The sequence below is a fragment of the Cydia amplana genome, chromosome 27 (assembly GCF_948474715.1).
Source record: "Cydia amplana chromosome 27, ilCydAmpl1.1, whole genome shotgun sequence".
Taxonomy (NCBI): Eukaryota; Metazoa; Arthropoda; class Insecta; order Lepidoptera; family Tortricidae; genus Cydia; species Cydia amplana.
The window spans coordinates 6,695,743-6,714,769 of record NC_086095.1 but is presented as its reverse complement, the minus strand read 5'-3'; the positions used below and the strand labels follow the sequence as shown (position 1 = coordinate 6,714,769).

Genomic DNA, 19,027 nt, shown 5'->3' with positions numbered 1-19,027 from the left:
TTATACTATGTAGTGATAGTGATGATTAAAAAAAAACAAGGGAATCTTTAGTAATTTAGAGTCTAGTCAAAATTAAATGTCTCTGCTTTTCCGAAAGTAGGCTCGGCTCAGTGAAAACGAAAGACAAACTCTAAGATAATATAAATCAAAAATATAGTTTCATTAAATAAAATAACCATCGGACCGTGAATAAATAATATATTAAATAAGTCCTATCGATGGGTATCCAGAATAAAGCTTGAATGCCCTATCGATCCTGATCCCTGCGACAGACTCCTAATAACAATAACAACAATAACAATATCTTTATTGACAATAAAAGTTTAACAGGCACATTACAGTGAACCCCGCACTATAGGCATGACCTGTATCGCGGGGGTCAAGGTCATCACGAGTTATTATCCTTATTATGTATTTATCGCAGACATGGAGACGACATACTCGGCGGAGGAGCTGGCGGCGATGCCGGACCGCATCGCGGCCACCTTCAGCAACCGCTCCGTGTTCGTGACCGGCGGCACCGGCTTCATGGGCAAGGTGCTGGTCGAGAAGCTGCTCAGGTATGTGGCCACCTTCACCATCCCCGTGCTCGTCACCACGGGCTTCATGGGCAAGGTGCTGGTCGAGAAGCTGCTCAGGTATGTGGCCCCCTTCACCAACCCCGTGCTCGTTACCACCAGCTGCATGGGCAAGGTGCTGGTCGAGAAACTGCTCAGGTATGTGGCCACCTTCACCAGCCCCGTGCTCGTCACCACTGGCTTAGCTACCGAAGCTTACCAGAGGCCTGCGAATCTTTCCATACCTTCCTTTTTGTTTACCACACCCGCTTCACGCAAGTCTTCTGAGATGAGAAGCAGACTAAATAACATCAGAAGCTATTTTTGTTGCCGACTTTCGAGAACCATAAAAAATTGCTTCTTAAAGAGGCATATTATAAAGAGCATACGAAATTAGCCCAGTCTACATTCTTCAAATCCTCCACATTCTAGAAGTAAGCCTGATATTTGCTGTAAACGATGGACAGTTAAAATTATATTTCATTAAAGAAACTTTATGCCAATGTTTATGCGACCTACATTCTTCTTGAATTGTTACTGAACCATCATCATTCAATTTCACAAAAGCTTCTGATCACTCTTCTTCCTCGCGTTGTCCCGGCATTTTGGCCACGGCTCATGGGAGCCTGGGGTCCGCTTGGCAACTAATCCCAGGAATTGGCGTAGGCACTAGTTTATACGAAAGCGACTGCCATCTGACCTTCCAACCCAGAGGGCAAACTAGGCCTTATTGGGATTAGTCCGGTTTCCTCACGATGTTTTCCTTCACCGAAAAGCGACTGGTAAATATCAAATGATATTTCGTACATAAGTTCCGAAAAACTCATTGGTACGAGCCGGGGTTTGAACCCGCGACCTCCGGATTGCAAGTCGCATGCTCTTACCGCTAGACCACCAGCGCTTCAACAAAAGCTTCTGATCACTGATTTTAGTAATTCTCAGCAGGTTCTAATGTGAATATGTTGGTGTTTCCAGGAAGTGTCCGGACATCAAGCAGATCCTGCTACTGGTGCGGCAGAAGAAAGGCAAGACGCCGCGTCAGCGCATGGAGGATACCCTCAACGATCCCGTGAGTATTATTCATTATAAACTCAAAGGATTTATCCTTATCACGCACTTAAATTCCAAAATTAGGTACCTACCTTAAATTGGACGGGAGGGTGGAATTCCGGAATAGGCTACATGACTAATTTTCATTTATGGTATCAATCGATCGGGTTTGTTTTTAGGATCAAATGTCTATATGGGCATTAAAGTAACACAAAAGTCAGAAATTGTAGTCAAAGGCCGACAGTCGCACTTCATTCGCGTAACGCCCTAAGCAAAACGGTAAGGGAACGTGACGTCAAGGTCTCTGGGAGCCCATCTTGTATGGACAAAACAAGAAAATTGCGTTTTTGTCGGTGAAATATTGCGTTTATGTATATAGTTGCCATACAATATTTTTTTGGATGAAATGTAAGGAATCGAATGTCAGCCTTACTTATATCGTTTTTGGAAGTTAAAATAAAACTTAAATTTTGAAACTTTCAGGTCCTGTATTTTTGTAATTTTTCAATATTTTATTTTAATATCCACATTATTGTAAGAAATTGCTCGTTTGCTATCTATTTTACTAGATTTTGTTATAAAATTCAACATGGGTCATCATCCCTATTTGACACTGTTCAGCCAAATCTCTTGGCGAATCGCCGGATCGTTCATGTGCAAGTTATAGAAATTAAAGAAAATTCTCAAAATTTTTGGAAATTTTCATGAGTAGATTTTCATGCAAATTTCCACTTAGGGTGTTCTTGTTTAGCTTAGGTATTATTACTCGATGTCATTAATTACTGAAGACAGACAGAAATAAACATGCAAAAAAATACTGAGAACACTTAATGAGGATTTTACAATTGATAAAAATTATCTTTTGCATATGGCTATTCGTCCACTATAATTCAGTTCATACTCTAGCAGTGAAGGCTCTAACTTAGAAAAAATACCTACCCTTTACTCGTAGTCACATAATTTCTAATCTCCTTCGGTACAAAATTGGAGTGCTTCCTTCGGTTTTCTAAACATTGGATGCCGATCCGCATGCCGTGATCAAGGTAGTGTCTTAGTCTTAACCGCGTGTATATTTCGTAAAAGCCGTGCTCACTATCGCCACCAAAAAAACCGGCCAAGTGCGAGTAGGACTCGCGCACGGAGGGTTCCGCACCATCAACAAAAAATAGAGCAAAACAAGCAAAAAAACGGTCACCCATCCAAGTACTGACCCCGCCCCACGTTGCTTAACTTCGGTCAAAAATCACGTTTGTTGTATGGGAGCCCCACTTAAATCTTTATTTTATTCTGTTTTTAGTATTTGTTGTTATAGCGGCAACAGAAATACATCATCTGTGAAAATTTCAACTGTCTAGGTTACGGTTCGTGAGATACAGCCTGGTGACAGACGGACGGACGGACGGACGGACGGATGGACGGACGGACGGACGGACAGCGGAGTCTTAGTAATAGGGTCCCGTTTTTACCCTTTGGGTATGAAACCCTAAAAAGGAGGGGTAGACTCCAGCTTCCTGGTGATCCACTGTCAAAAGGGACTGAAAACGAAAACATCCTACCGTGAGCGTTTCTTTTATTTTTAGGGTTCCGTACCCAAAGGGTAAAAAACGGGACCCTATTACTAAGACTCCGCTGTCCGTCCGTCCGTCTGTCACCAGGCTATATCTCATGAACCGCTATAGCTAGATAGTTGAAATTTTCACAAATGATGTATCTCTGTTGCCGCTATAACAACAAATACTAAAAATAAAATAAAAAATAAATATTTAAGGGGGGCTCCCATACAACAAACACGATTTTTTTGCTCTATTTTTTGTTGATGGTGCGGAACCCTTCGTGCGCGAGTCCGACTCACAGTTGGCCGGTTTTTTTATATATTGTGAAATTTTTTCCACTTTTGTGTTATTTCTAGTCAGGATCGTGAGCCCTTTTCATCCTTATAGGAGAAAATAAGTGTCCTAAAATTCCATACATTTTTCAAACTTTCCTTTTTGTTACCACCATACAAAGTATATGAAGAAATGGTAACACAATAGGAAAAAAACTCTGGGACATTTTTTTACCCTATTGGGATCGAAAGAGCTCGTGATTCTGAGTAGAATTAACACAAAAGTGGCAAGAAAGGTCACAATATATAAAAAGCGGCCAAGTGCGAGTCGGACTCGCCCATGAAGGGTTCCGTATTTAGGCGATTTATGACGTATAAAAAAAAAACTACTTACTAGATCTCGTTCAAACCAATTTTCGGTGGAAGTTTACATCGTAATGTACATCATATATTTTTTTTAGTTTTATCATTCTCTTATTTTAGAAGTTACAGGGGGGGGGGACACACATTTTACCACTTTGGAAGTGTCTCTCGCGCAAACTATTCAGTTTAGAAAAAAATGATATTAGAAACCTTAATATCATTTTTGAAGACCTATCCATAGATACCCCACACGTATGGGTTTGATGAAAAAAAAATTTTTGAGTTTCAGTTTGAAGTATGGGGAACCCCAAAAATTTATTGTTTTTTTTCTATTTTTGTATGAAAATCTTAATGCGGTTCACAGAATACATCTACTTACCAAGTTTCAACAGTATAGTTCTTATAGTTTCGGAGAAAAGTGGCTGTGACATACGGACGGACAGACAGACGGACAAACAGACAGACATGACGAATCTATAAAGGGTTCCGTTTTTTGCCATTTGGCTACAGAACCCTAAAAATGGCAAAAATTAAAGAAACACAACGTCCCGTTGACAATATGGGACAGATTGTCTTGACGCAGATTCGCAAGAATGCTCGACCCCAAATGAAGTTGGGACAATGTCAGGATTATGATGATGATGATGTGAAATGAGGATTCGTAGGTGTAGGTACCTAGAGGTATGCATGAATAGACAGTTTAGTTTGAATGATGGGTAACCTCAGCCGACCACTTAACCGACTTTACCGGCGCCCCTGAGAATGTTGCAACTGCGGTTGACATTTTCAGACGAAACCACACATCTCATTCAACTAAACGTAGTGGTTATTATCTGACCACAAATACTTACCTATTAGGACACTTTGCTTGTATAAAGTCATAGAACATAGACATAGACATAGACATAGAAAAGTTTTATTCAACATCACATGAAGTTGCAGAGTTAACAGATAGTGTAACACATTTTTACAGATAAACCTTAAATGTAGACTTAAAAACTAAGAAATTGAGTTGTACATCTAAGGGAGAAATATTCATGAGTGTTAAATAGGAGCTTGCCTCAGCATAATGTTGCAGTATATTTAATTATTTACTACAACGCTGGTTTTCAGGCAGACCCTTGATACATTATCCCTTACTCGCTGTAGTCGAAAACTAAACGCCTTACAGTTATAAATGTTAACAAAGTGTGAGTGTGAACTGTATATGCTAGAATTTGGAAAGAACAATAGTAGCTATGGTGTAAACTAAACTGAATGGAAATAAAAGGAAGTATATGATCTTATAAGATGTATAAGATAGATAATGATATGGATGTAAATATACTTAATAGAGGTAAAAAATAAATAAATAAATAAAGACATACGGTGCACAAATATCATTATTTTAAATAATATATGACGGCGTGGCTCTAGTCCCAGGAGGTAGCGTGTTTTGTATTGCTATGAGACGTTGTTTAATCCGCAATTTAAAAAAAAGTCTCCATTTCTTCTAAAATTCTACCAATCATGAATGAGCAATGAGCAGATTGACCTATCTGAAGAGGGCGCGTAGAGGATGACTCGCGCTAGACCGGGCCGGGCCCGGGCTTAGGCGTCCAACATGTCTTTTTCTAGTCATGTGTTTTAGTCTAGTTTTCGTGTGAATTTTTCCGTGGCATTTATTCTACATAAAATGTGGAATATTCAATATAAACAATACAATTTTGCGATAGCGTCTCTAAACGCATAGCCTATAGCTACATACAGAGAAGGATTTATAACTGTGAAATATCAATTCTTAGGTTGCGCCGACTATATATAGTTCATTGCCCCCAAAAAGCCTAGGAACGTAAACATAGCCTAGCCTTGATACAGGTCTATGTTTAGACTTCCGGCTTCATTCTAACATTGCTTACATAACATAGTGAAGATCTAACTATACTGAAGGACTCACTGAAGGTCACATTTATAATTAGTTTTGATCAGGTAACACGTCTACCGCTCTCTCTAGAGTCTAGGTAGTCTAGTTGTAAATAAACAAAATGTTTGGTATAGACCTTCTTTTGAAAAGTGATAACTGATAAAAAAAACATTTGTTTTTTTTAATATCATCGTGTGATCATGGTGTGATCGATTTGGTAAAAGTGGCATCTTAACCTGTCATAGAATTTTTGAGACCTGTCATTGGTCTGACACGCACTTGCTCATTCTTGCTCAATTAATTTAAACATTTCACTTGATAAGATGATAAGACTTGATTGATATTGCAAAAAGTCAATAACAGTCAGATGAACATGTGTACCATGAGCAGTGTGCCAGGGCCGCAACCTTGGCGCGCCCACTCCGGCTTGCCTAATCGGTTGGTCAAGCGGCCTGACCAAATTTGCCGACCTTCAGTTTGTGAAGGTCGCGTGGTGGTTGCGCACAGATTTTGAAGTAGATCACGCAAGCAGATATTTTGCGACCGTAAATTCACGTTCTATCCGTGTTCGTGGTGTATAAATAACTTAAGACGAAACAGAAGCTGAGATTTAAATATTTTAGGTAAATATACCCGTCTCGCTAACGGAAGCGGCTCCTAAAACTAGTACGATAAGGACAAGGCGAAAAATCCTGCGTAAAAATCTCAAAAATCGAGAGATCGTACTCGACTGTTTCCTCCTCCAAAACTTAACGAATCGTAACCAAAATTGAAAATCTTAATGATTATGAAATTATCTGTGTCGGACCGTTTTGCTTTTTTGGCTAATTAATATCAGCATTGCGGCATAGTCAATTAGGCCATATTGGCCATTTTTGAAGGGCTCTAGCGTCTTAAAAAACAAAAATATAAAAAAATACAGCAAAACGGCTTAACACATGATATTAGGTATCGAAAGCGTTATAGTATTTTATGCAACCGTTGTTTAAGAGAGGTCAAAAAAGGCGAGTGGCGTGAGTATATAGAGTTAATAAAGACGCCACGAGTAGTTTTTGACTCAGAAACAACGTTGCATACAATACTTTTTCTACGACCAAGCACTTACTTTGGAATAAAATTGTAAATTGAACAAATATTTTTCATTCAAGAAGTAGCAAAGAATGTAGGGTAGGTACGGGCGGGAAACGAATTAATGAAATAAAAAAAAACATGTCTATGGTTCACTCATCTGTCAGAGATGACAATTAAAATTAGGTTGGCAACAATGTATTTCATACAATATTTATTAAGTGGTGATTACACGAAGTATCGTAAAAGTGCCAAACAGATACTGTGTGTATGCACAAATACTTTTTTGGGGAATAGACTAAAGACTTGTCTTGACGACTATAAGATAGGGGTTGAAAGGTGTGTTCACAACCCTTTAAATGATAAATAAAAGTACGGGAGTAGAAAAAATCCTTTTTATAGAATGTAACCCACGTTTCGCAAGCATCGTGCAGAATGAATGGCACGACTACTTTCCTGGCACATATGGGCTTAACTCGTTTGTCCAAACCTGATATTGGTTGAGAAATAAGTGAAACGATAAAAAAACCGGCCAAGTGCGAGAGTCGGACTCGCGCACGAAGGGCTCCGTACCATTACGCAAAAACGGCAAAAAATCACGTTTCTTGTATGGGACCATGTTGTATGGGAATCTTTATCCATAGCAATGTGCCAAAGATAATTTTCAATAATTGCAAAGAAAGTCCTCAACAATAAAGAATAAGTACTGAGTAATAATCCGTAATCTGAACGGGAACTTGCATGAGAATTTTCTAATGAGATTTTCCAGAAATTTTCGGAATTTTTTAGAATGTATTGCAAGTTGCAGCTCGCTAATCATTTTTTGGGCAATGCCGTAAAAACCTAGAGCAGGGCTGTCCAAACCCCGGCCCGCGGGCCAAGTTCGGCCCGCAAAGCGTTCCAATCCGGCCCGCCGACAGCGTTCCAATCCGGCCCGCGGGAGCCAGGCTCCAGATGTTCAGCCCTAACAGCAGCAATCAGATACACAATGTCATAATGTCAATAACAATACCTATTGCGCAAACCGTGGACAATAGTGTACAATAGGTTTAGACATTAGGTCTAACAATGCGAGTCAATGACCTTTCTGATTTGAAAAGAAGAGGTTCTCAATCTTTAAAATCTTTAATTTTTTAAAGCAGAAACGTCTGCGAATGATGCTTAGAATAAATTGAAAACTGGAAAATTTACTGCTTTGGGTGAGACTTGAACTCACGGCCTCTGAATCGATACTCCAGCGCCCTGCTATCTGAGCAATCTTAGATTATTTTTTGCTTTTTACATAATTCCCAATCATCTCGCACAATTTAACAGAAAACATTATCTTTCAGCTTTTTGAAAAGCTCCGTACCATGCGTGGAGGTGTCCAGCCTCTCCTCGATAAGATGACCCTCATCTCAGGAGACGCCAGCGAACCAGACCTCGGCCTGAGCCCTGCTGACCGTCAGAGGATCCTTGAAGAGACTGACATCATCATACATGCTGCAGCCACCATCAGGTACCAACATCATAAATACCATTCCTCAAAAGGTGTCAAACCTTGTTCCACTGTTGATTTGAAGCATATTCTAAACTCTGGTAAGATGACCCTCATCCCCGGAGACTCCAGCCAACCAGATCTAGGACCTATCCTGCTGATCGTCATCATCAGGTACCAACATCATAAATACCACTCCTCAAAAGGTGTCAGACCTGGTTCTTCTCTTTATTTGAAGCATAGTCCAGACTTTTTGTCAAGATACCTAGGAGAGACCTAGGAGACGCCAGCGAACCAGACTTCGGCCAGAGCCCTGCTGACCGTCAGAGGATCCTTGAAGAGACTGACATCATCATACATGCTGCAGCCACCATCAGGTACCAACATCATAAATATTATTCCTCCAAAGGTGTCAGACCTTGTTCCACTGTTGATTTTAAGCATATTCTTAACTCTGGTAAGATGACCCTCATCTCAGGAGACGCCAGTGAACCAGATCTCGGCCTGAGCCCTGCTGACCGTCAGAGGATCCTTGAAGAGACTGACATCATCATACATGCTGCAGCCACCATCAGGTACCAACATCATAAATGCCATTCCTCAAAAGGTGTCAAACTTTGTTCTACTGTTGATTTGAAGCATATTCTAGACTCTGGTAAGATGACCCTCATCCCAGGAGACTCCAGCCAACCAGATCTAGGACCTATCCTGCTGATCGTCATCATCAGGTACCAACATCATAAATACCACTCCTCAAAAGGTGTCAGACCTGGTTCTTCTCTTTATTTGAAGCATAGTCCAGACTTTTTGTCAAGATACCTAGGAGAGACCTAGGAGACGCCAGCGAACCAGACTTCGGCCTGAGCCCTGCTGACCGTCAGAGGATCCTTGAAGAGACTAACATCATCATACATGCTGCAGCCACCATCAGGTACCAACATCATAAATGCCATTCTTCAAAAGGTATCAGACCTTGTTCCACTGTTGATTTGAAGCATAGTCCAGACTCCAGACTCTGGTAAGATGACCCTCACGCGACCGGTTCAAAGGTGTCCACTGTTGTGCCTGTGAAAGAGTTCCAGCAGGCGTTCTACATGATAATATAGGCTCGTGAAATTCAAAATGGAGATATAATAGTTATATATTGAAATGGTTTTCAGATTTGATGAAGAGCTAAAGAAAGCCGTAATGCTGAACGTGCGCGGAACCAAGCTGGTCGTGCAGCTCGCCAAGGAGTGCAAGCATCTAAAGGTAAGTTCAATTGCTATTGCTATTACATTTGGGTAGGGGTTTTTCGATTCATCATTCGCTTGTCCTTGTCCCATTCACTTGTCATTTTCTTCCATACTTCTCCGTCGCCCGTCATCTCACCATTCACTTGCGTTCGTTTCATATCATCTCTCACACAGTCCATCCACCTTTTCCTCGGTTTTTTTCGGATTTTATGCGAATATGTATAGTCTATGAATTTGTTTACGATAACTACCTACTGAAACAAAGAAAGTCCTCAAATATTTGCTGTTAAAGAAAAAAAAAATAGAGACTTATGATACTTTAAAAGTATATTTTATAACAGAACGTGACGCTTTTATTAAAAAACATATTGAAGTGACGGATCTAGAAATTAAGTTCTGCGGCAACCAACAATAAAACATAAATAGCTTTCATCAATTATTTCGTTCGACTCTACTTTGAGGTTATGTTGAAATATTGTATTCTTTGTGTTTATTGCAGCTGATGATCCACATCTCCACCGCCTACTGCCACCTCCACGAAAAGCTTTTAGAAGAGAAACCCTATCCTCCCCCAGCAGACCCTCATCAGATCATTCAGTCTATGGAGTGGATGGATGAGGCGACCGTAGCCGCTGTGACGCCCATGTGAGTTCCATTTCCTAGAATCTTCTAGAAGAAAAGCCCTCTCCTCAGACCCTCACCTGATCACCCAGAGACGCCCATGTGAGTTCCATGGATCAAGCAACAGTAGCCGCTGTAACACCCATAGATAGACTACGGGTCTCTATTGTTTCCCAAATAGTTTTAAGCCATAATGTATTGTTTGCCCGAATTTTCGTTAGTCATAATTCATTTGGTTCAGAAACGCGTCACTTTTCAGGATTGCCATAAAACAAACCTAACCTAACCTATCTATACTATAGGATAACCTAACGAAAATCCTGAAATGTTAACGGTTTCAGTTTTATGACTAATGATAATATGACAAACAATACATTATGACTTAAAACTTTATGGGAAACAACGGAACCCCATAGACTACTAGGTAGAAACTTCTAGAAGTTCTCTTCTTCCTAAAAAGGACCAGATCCAATCTATACAATGGATGGGTGAAACAACAGTATAGCTGCTGTAACGCGCATGTAAGTTCCACCAACACCTACTCCCAGATTTATATTCTGTCTAAAAGTCACATGTAGGTATGTCTGAGATTGCCAACGAGTGCGAGCGCGCATTTAAATTGATTCACTGGGGGCTCGCCTCGCTCTACTTATTAAGCACAGTGAATTTGTTAGTCACCCATATTTTTCTAACAGGCTGGTCCAGTCCTGACACTCGGAACATCTTGGACAGTTAGTTGAGCATCAGCACTAATAATTTCATAGTGATTGGACGATAACATTATGTTCACAGGTTACTGCAGAAGCTGCCCAACTCTTACGCGTTCACGAAGGCCCTTGGGGAAGCCCTAGTCGTTGAGGCCATGAACGAGATACCAGCTGTCGTGCTGCGGCCCTCTATTGGTAAAAATTACCTAGTACATAGTCCTTAAGAAGTTTCATATTGGCTGGAAGAAGTCCTTCCAAAGTCTCTAGAACTACTATAACATCCTAAAGTAACTTTAACTGTAACTCTCTCATTACCGTAAACTTATTCAAACTTGCCTAACCATGCCGAGCATTGGCTAGCTTGAAAAACAGTGGCACTCTACCAAATCGCTATCTATATTTAATTTTCTATAATGGAAAGAGGACAGTCGACATTTACAGTTATTTGATAAAGAATCACTGTTATAAAACCATGTAATGTTTGGCATGGTAGGCAAAGTTAAAAAGTCTACAGTAGTAGACACTCTTTTATAGGATTTCAAGCCGGGGGATTTGAGAGACTGCCTCACAAATCATTTGATAGAGCATTTTCTTCTATGTATAACTTACTGAGTGGCGTGTATCTACTTTCAGTGATCCCAATCTGGCAAGAGCCGATCCCTGGCTGGACTGACAACATAAATGGACCCACGGGATTGCTCATTGGTAAGTCACAATTTTGATTAAACCTTTGCTCAGTATGTGATTAGGATCCTGACTAAATTATAAGTTAATTTGTTGTATTTTTCACGAGAACGATTTCTTTTTCTAAATGGCTAGACCAAAAAACATTCTGCCATCCAAATGCAAAAACTTTTTCCGCAAGGTCCAGATAAAAAGGTGTTTTTTTTTCAATAAAATCCAAAAAAATCTAATTACTCGAAAACTAACTCATTTAGACCTATAGGTCTACTATAGTTGGCAACTATAGTTGCCACGGCTTAAATCAGTGCAAATGATAACCCCTTTCACGGAATACTAGGTCGAATTACTAGCCACCCTGGTACAATCAGTAGCAAAAGTTGCTAAGCGTGGTGTTCAAAATTTCCTTGACACTCTCTTATTCTCTTAACAATAAAGTCGCGTCACGATCATTTTGAACGCTTAGCAACTTCTGCTGCTGACTGTATGCTCTTGTGGTGATCCTGTCCATAACTCTTCTCTCTCTCTTCATAGTTATCTATCCCACATGTTAGTGGGGTCAGCTTTCCTGCTTAACTTTCTCCCCTTCTCCCTGTCCACGTCACAGAACAAGTTAGAATGGCGATGCGAGCAGGGTACGTGTCGCCGCCGGTTTTGAGCAAACGCTCGCATGCTACTCGCCCGCGCTGACCGAAAAACGAAGTAAACATGCCTGTGCCACAATAACCTTCAGATTAAGAAGCCAGACATCAAATCTGTCTAAAGGAGGCGTATCCATTCACCACGCACACAAGTTTTTACAACCGTTGCGCGAGTGTTAGTAAATGTGGAGAGGAACGAGTGGCGACACCGGTTCCGATAATAACTGCGCGCGATAGCCATTCTAACCTCTTTAATATGTTCTGTGGTCCACGTCATCGTCCTCGGATAACTTACACTCACTCATGTCCTTTTGCACTACATTCTTCCATCTTGTTCTGGGTTTGCCCCTGGATGCTGTCCATAACTCTTAATGATGTTTCAGGGGCTGGTAAAGGCGTCATCAGATCCATGTACTGCAAGAGCAACAGCTACGCCGATTACTTGCCTGTCGACGTGTTCATCAACGGCATCATGATTTGCGCCTGGGAATTCATTGAGAATCAGTAAGTATTGAACCCCAACCATAGAAGGTAGCATCCTATAGAAGTGGTCTACGCGTGCCTCCGTGAGGGACAAAACATACGCAATGCGACACTATGATTGGTCGAATTTATTTGTTATGGTGGGCAACAAATCAATTCGACCAATCATGCATACTAATTTACGGTGGGGAATAAAAAAAAAGTGAGACTGTGACAAGGACAAACAATAATAGTGCTTTCGCTGCTACTCCTACTGAAAGATACATAAGACTATCCCGTTCTGTCAGTTATCCCCACAACTCATGCCCAATCCAGTTTAATACTAAATTCATGTCCCCAACTCAATATTTAAGCATTTTATAAGGGGCCAAAGTTGTTGTTTCGCTAATTGCGGGATCTTTCTTTTTTACTCCAATGAAGGCGCAATTGGAGTGATAGAGAAAAATGCCGGCAATTTGCGAAATTCGGTTTTTGCGGTAGCCCCTCTGTTCAATATTTATCATTCAAAATCATTTTTGTGGATGATACAACATGCAACTTTCTTATTTATAAGTTTTTCAAGAATAAAGAGATCCTTTTCGAGCTGGTGTGGTAAAAACAATTTACTTATTTCTTGCGTCTATTTTTGTTTCTTCTTTTCCTAATCAGACTTCCATACCGATCAGGTACTAGTAATTGAAAAAGATTAAAACTAACATCATTACTATAGCTGGTCAAACCAATAAGTCAGTCAGAACCAGGAAACCTATACTCATCCTTTTCTTTTGGGTACTAGTACTTAAGACAAAGATAATATGATACTCTCTGTCTATATTTGAAATGAGACAGTCCTTTGGCAATCATTTACTTATTTATTTGATAAAATTTACAGCGTCAAGAACGTCAACATAGTTAACTTTACATCATCAGCAGAGATCAAAGTCACATGGTCAGAGATGATCGACGCTGGGCGAGAGATCATCATGAACAGAGTGCCACTCAACGGAGTCGCCTGGTAAGTGGACACCGTAGCCTACGGACATTCACATCACATTGTGTAGTTGACTATGTAGTCAACTTCACATCATTAGCAGAGATCAAGGTGACTTGGTCAGAGATGATCGACGCTGGGCGAGAGATCATCATGAACAGAGTTCCACTTAACTGAGTCGCCTGGTAAGTGGACACCTTAGCCTACGAACATTCACATCACATTGTCAACTTCACATCATCAGCCGAGATCAAGGTCACATAATCTTAATCAGAGATGATTTACCAATCGCCATCATAGGAATTTAAACAGACCTAAGAGATATTAAATATATTAAAAACGGGTCACTCACGTATTTTAAATCGAAAACGCTCGACATGTTTCACTCCGTACCGAGGAGTGTCATCAGGAGCAGGATACGTGAGTGACACGTTTTTTAATAGATTTAATATGTCTGTGTCTCATGGAAGTTGTTTGTTATTAAGAAGACCTAAGAGAGTTACGAAATACGAGCGCCATTTTTAAAATATCATTGCCAAGAAATATTGACGTTTCCCTCTTACAGGTACCCGGGTGGATCGATGAAGCACTCGAGGCTGTATCACAACATCTGCATGGTGTTGTTCCACTGGCTCCCCGCTATGTTGGTAGACTGCCTTCTTTTCGTTCTTGGATACAAACCTGTGTAAGTACCCTTACATAAAATCTCTACTTGATCTAATTTCTTCGGAGAAATAGAAATATCTCTTCAGACATAGATACCTTTCTACCTACTTGGGACGTTTATTCCAAATCTCATGTTATTGTTAGTTTAGAATATCGTTTTAAAATGTGAGTGTATTCGATTGAATGGCGACCGCTATATGAGTTGGTTCGTGTAATTCAAAATTGTGTATGTTCAATGTGGCTAATTCCGTCATAGTCATAGGGCCTATTCCGTTCATTAGCGTTTTTCTCGAGCAACGAACAAAATTGATAAATTCTTCGACAAAGCAGCGATTGCTTTTAGTTTCAACAATCAAAAGCAAATGGTTTTTTTTTCCTACGATTGAAAATCTAAGAAATATACGCTTGTTGACGGAATAGCCCCTATGACGGAATCAGCAACATTGACCTTATGATTAAGTTTCATTACCGCCTACGACCTAAGTTTTGTTTAATTAATTTCGATATCCTCAGATTGTGTCGCGTGCAACGGCGTATCAACAAAGGTTTCGAAGTGTTCGAGTACTACACCAACAACCAGTGGGACTTCCAATCCGACATCGCACAAACGCTGAGGAAAGATCTCAATCCGCGCGAGCGACAGGAGTATAAAGTGGATGCCATCGGTAAGTGTATTGGAGCTGTACTACTGCAAGGAACAGTGTTAGGGCAGGCAGAAAAAATCATATTTCTCAACCCGAGGGAAGACAAAACTACAAAACTATTGGTGAGTTTTCATGGTAAAAGCCCGATACTACAAGAACCACTGGGACTGCCAATCCGAAATCTCACAGACGCTGAGGAAAGATCTCAACCCGCGCGAGAGACAGGATTATAAAGTGGATGCCATTGGTAAGTGTATTGGAGCTGTACTACTGCAAGTAACAGTGTTAGGGCAGGCAGAAAGAATCATATTTGTCAACCCAAGGGAAAGACGAAACTACAAAACTATTGGTGAGTTTTTATGGCAAAAGCCCTTATTATGATACTCCAAGAACCACTGGGACTGACAGTCCGACATTGCACAGACGCTGAGGAAAGATCTCAATCCGCGCGAGCGACAGGACTATAAAGTGGATGACATCGGTAAGTGTATTGGAGCAGTACTAATGCAAGAAACAGGCAGAAAGAATCATATTTCAGTACAGTCGCCATCAGATCAGATATATCGGAGCCAAGGTGTTCACAATAGGACAATAGGTATATCTTAACATGCACTCTAACGCCTTGACAATAGAGGCGTGTTCAGATATTTGTGAGCGAATTGACCGCTCCGATATAGGTATCTGATGGCGACTGTACATTGCTATATTTCTGTACAATGCCCCAAGTTGAATGAATGTATGATGCTTTTTTATTCGATCCACACATACCTACACAACAACATTAAAATAGGCTTCAATCTAGGTAAAAGTTCGTGTCGTTTTCGATATCGGTTTCTTTAAACAACATGTCTCTTGGGCAGGTCTGGATATCTCGCGTTACTTCGAGGACTGTATCTTGGCAGCTCGTCGCTACATCCTCAAGGAGACAGATGATACCATCCCAGCTGCCAGGAGACATATGAAAGTGTAAGTTGTGTTGTGCTCTGCGATTTGTCAAACTGTTGCTGTGTAATGTGTATATAGCTGGTCAACCAAATCTTGTCAGTAAAAAAAGGCGCGAAATTCAAATTTTCTATGGGGCGATATCCCTTCGCGCCTACATTTTTCAAATTTGCCGCCTTTTTCTACTGTCATGATCTGGTTGACCAAGTATAGTGACCATGTCGAGTGAAATATTTGTGTGTTTACCAATACTAGAAAAAAAAATACTATGATATTACCCCAGAACTAGGAGGCTAGTTCGTTTACAGAGTAATTTTATTGAAACTTTCTCAACATTATGACTATTTACTTATTGACAACTATTAAAAAAGATTAAATGATTATTTATTTACACAACATATTCCAGTACATACTTAATGACTAGAAATATTACACATAATGACTAGGATGTTTGTCTATGTAATTCGAATTTTCATCTCATTAACTCTAAGGTTAGCTGGAAGAGATCCCTTATAGGGATAAGTTCGCCTTTGTACCTAAATTCATGTGAATTTCATGTGAACATGTTTTTGTACAATAAAGTGATTTAATACTACTACTATTACTAAGTACCTTAATTATTCCACAAATACTATATTGCACACCTCACATACAAAAGAATAAACTATAATATAGAGAAAAATACAATTAAACAAAGAAGTAAAACAGGCAGTCTTTTCCCTGAGAGATCTCCAGTAAATCTTTTGGGGTATTCATAAAAAAAATATCTTGCATTAACAAAAGTAATAATCAATTAATAATTTCTGTTTACAGCATGTGGTGCGTAGACGTGATGTTCCGTCTGTGCTTCTGGGCGCTGATGCTGTACTGGCTCAGCGGGTGGGTCACCCCCCTCTTCTCGTCCACCGCCACCCCCACCCCTGAGCCCATCCCCACCTAACCTCCGCTAGTCCCACTAGCTGATAAGTTAAATAGACATAAGACTATGACAAGTGAATTCAAAGGGGTCCATAACCTGCTAAAAATAGTTATTTCGAATTTAAGCAGTTAAATAAAACAGGAAAAATAGAGTAATGCGTGATCACGCGAATATTTAGACAATTTAGATTTAGAAATCTGGGCTATAACCGAGAAAACCAAAATTCACAAAAAAGAGAAAGATCCCCTTCTCTTTTACTCCAATGAAGGCGTTATTAGAGTGACAGAGATAGATGCCCGCAATTTGGGAACTTCGATTTTCGCGGTTATAGTTCAGATTTCAAATGAATGATTTAATATTTCTCATTGGGCTAACAAAATTTTCTTGACTACGTATCTGTTACTTGTCGAATATGGAGTCAAATCCGATCATGAAACTTTTTTAGCTATATTATAATGTAAAATAATGAAATACCTAAATAAATGTTTACAAGTGTTGAAGTTTTGTAGAAATCGAGACTCATTTAAAAACTCCTGAAAATAGATAGGTACATATCTAATTACAATCCTAAATAGATTTAAACACGGCTATGTATGAAATAAGAATATCCTAAATATCCTAGTTACCTTCAAGCCATGGTCACCCTACTTCGTGTAAACAAAATGGCCGTATGAATTACCTGTAGTATTCTGTAAATATTAAGTTTTAAGGGTAGGTAGTTTAGTTTTTTGTCATTGTATCAAATCCTTGTTACCTGTATACGTATGTAATGCTCAAAATTGATGTTATGATGATGGTGATGATACTGATGATGATGATAATTTTGTGTTCAATCAGTATCTTAAGTAGCGGATCACACTACACGTCAAAAATATCTATCTACCATTTTCTAACAGCTTAGCAAAAAAACACATGTCTCTATTATGTAGAACTATTATAAATTGTAAGTTGTAACATACCTACCTATATACCTACTTTTGAACGCGAACTGTAGAGATTTATCCCTAGCTATAGTTCGTTTTTTTTAGCATTAGAAAATGAGTACGTGATTTGACGTGTCTTTCAATTGAAAAACGCTTTTTAAAAATCAGTAACTATTAGTTATGAAAGCAAAAGAAATTAATTATTATTACATATTTGCCGTGACTTATTTTTCAAAAATGTTTTTTAATAAAAAGACACGTCAAGATTGTTTATCTTTTTTCTAATGCTACAAAAAACGAACTACATAGTTGGAAAAGTAAGTATTTCGGGGTGGTAGATTAGATACCTATTTTTGACGTGTAGGCTGATGCGTTACATTTAATGTTGACTGTCCAAATAATGTGTCCATGATTTTTTGTACTTTAAGTAGAATTTCTTAGTATCAATAATAAGCTTTAATAAATAACTTTAGTTAAGTACAGTCACGAGCTTTAATTTGGGACCCACCTAAGGTTGAATATCGCGTAGAGTCAGGCCGAGAAAAGTCTGCAGCGATTTTGATAGCCCACGCAGTATAAGTGTCATTTTAAACGTCAAACTTCTATGAATTTATGACATGTAAATAACACTTGCACTGCGTGGGCTATCAAAATCGCTGCAGACTTTTCTTGGTCTAACTCTAGCAAACTGACGCTATTAAGAGCTAATATTTTAACGCAGTGTCATAATTCATTGACATAATGTAACATTTACTTACGTTTACGTTTCTAGGGGCAACCACTCAATCACGTCAATTTGTGAAATAATATTTTTGAAAATGTCACTTTAAACAGATTATAAAACCGGAGTGATAACTTTTTGCAAAGAGGTTATCATTTCAAGGGTCGATTCGCTATGACTTTTAAATGTCTTAATTTGACATTTCAACACCATCGAACTGAAGTTTCAACCTTATTAAGTTATTACATTACGAATGTTCTAACAACATTTAATGGAAATGGGTCCCAAATTAAAGCTCGTGACTGTACCAGTTTGTCTGCGACTCCTATATTATTAATTTTCGCAAAAATGAACCTTCATTTTAGGCGTTAGAGTTCATTATTAAACAGCTAATGGGTTAGGGGGCGCGGGCGTAGTACACCTTAATATTTTGTACGTTTATATAAACAAGACTTTTTCTGTGAAATAAATCATTTTTATATAACGACTATCTTATTTATTTACCCCAAAAATCAACCTATTACCCGAATGCGGAGAAGAAAAAAACGTAGGGTGATGTATTTATGTACCGTTATGTATAATATTTTATGTTTACGTCCCTATTTATGATTTTTATGAAATGATGACATAA

At 39.3% G+C, this 19,027-nt stretch overlaps 1 protein-coding gene across 1 annotated transcript; it reads left to right on the top strand.

The window, feature by feature from the left end:
• The first annotated feature begins 413 nt into the window (after nt 1–413).
• LOC134660524 (putative fatty acyl-CoA reductase CG5065) lies at nt 414–16,801 on the top strand. The gene is made up of 13 exons (XM_063516298.1): nt 414–560; nt 1,533–1,626; nt 8,098–8,264; nt 9,404–9,494; nt 9,978–10,123; nt 10,892–11,001; nt 11,440–11,511; nt 12,512–12,632; nt 13,483–13,605; nt 14,147–14,266; nt 14,761–14,912; nt 15,752–15,857; nt 16,647–16,801. The coding sequence occupies exons 1-13, from the start codon at nt 427–429 to the stop codon at nt 16,771–16,773; spliced, it is 1,563 nt and encodes a 520-aa protein (XP_063372368.1). The 5' UTR covers nt 414–426; the 3' UTR covers nt 16,774–16,801.
• Nucleotides 16,802–19,027: the final 2,226 nt, after the last annotated feature.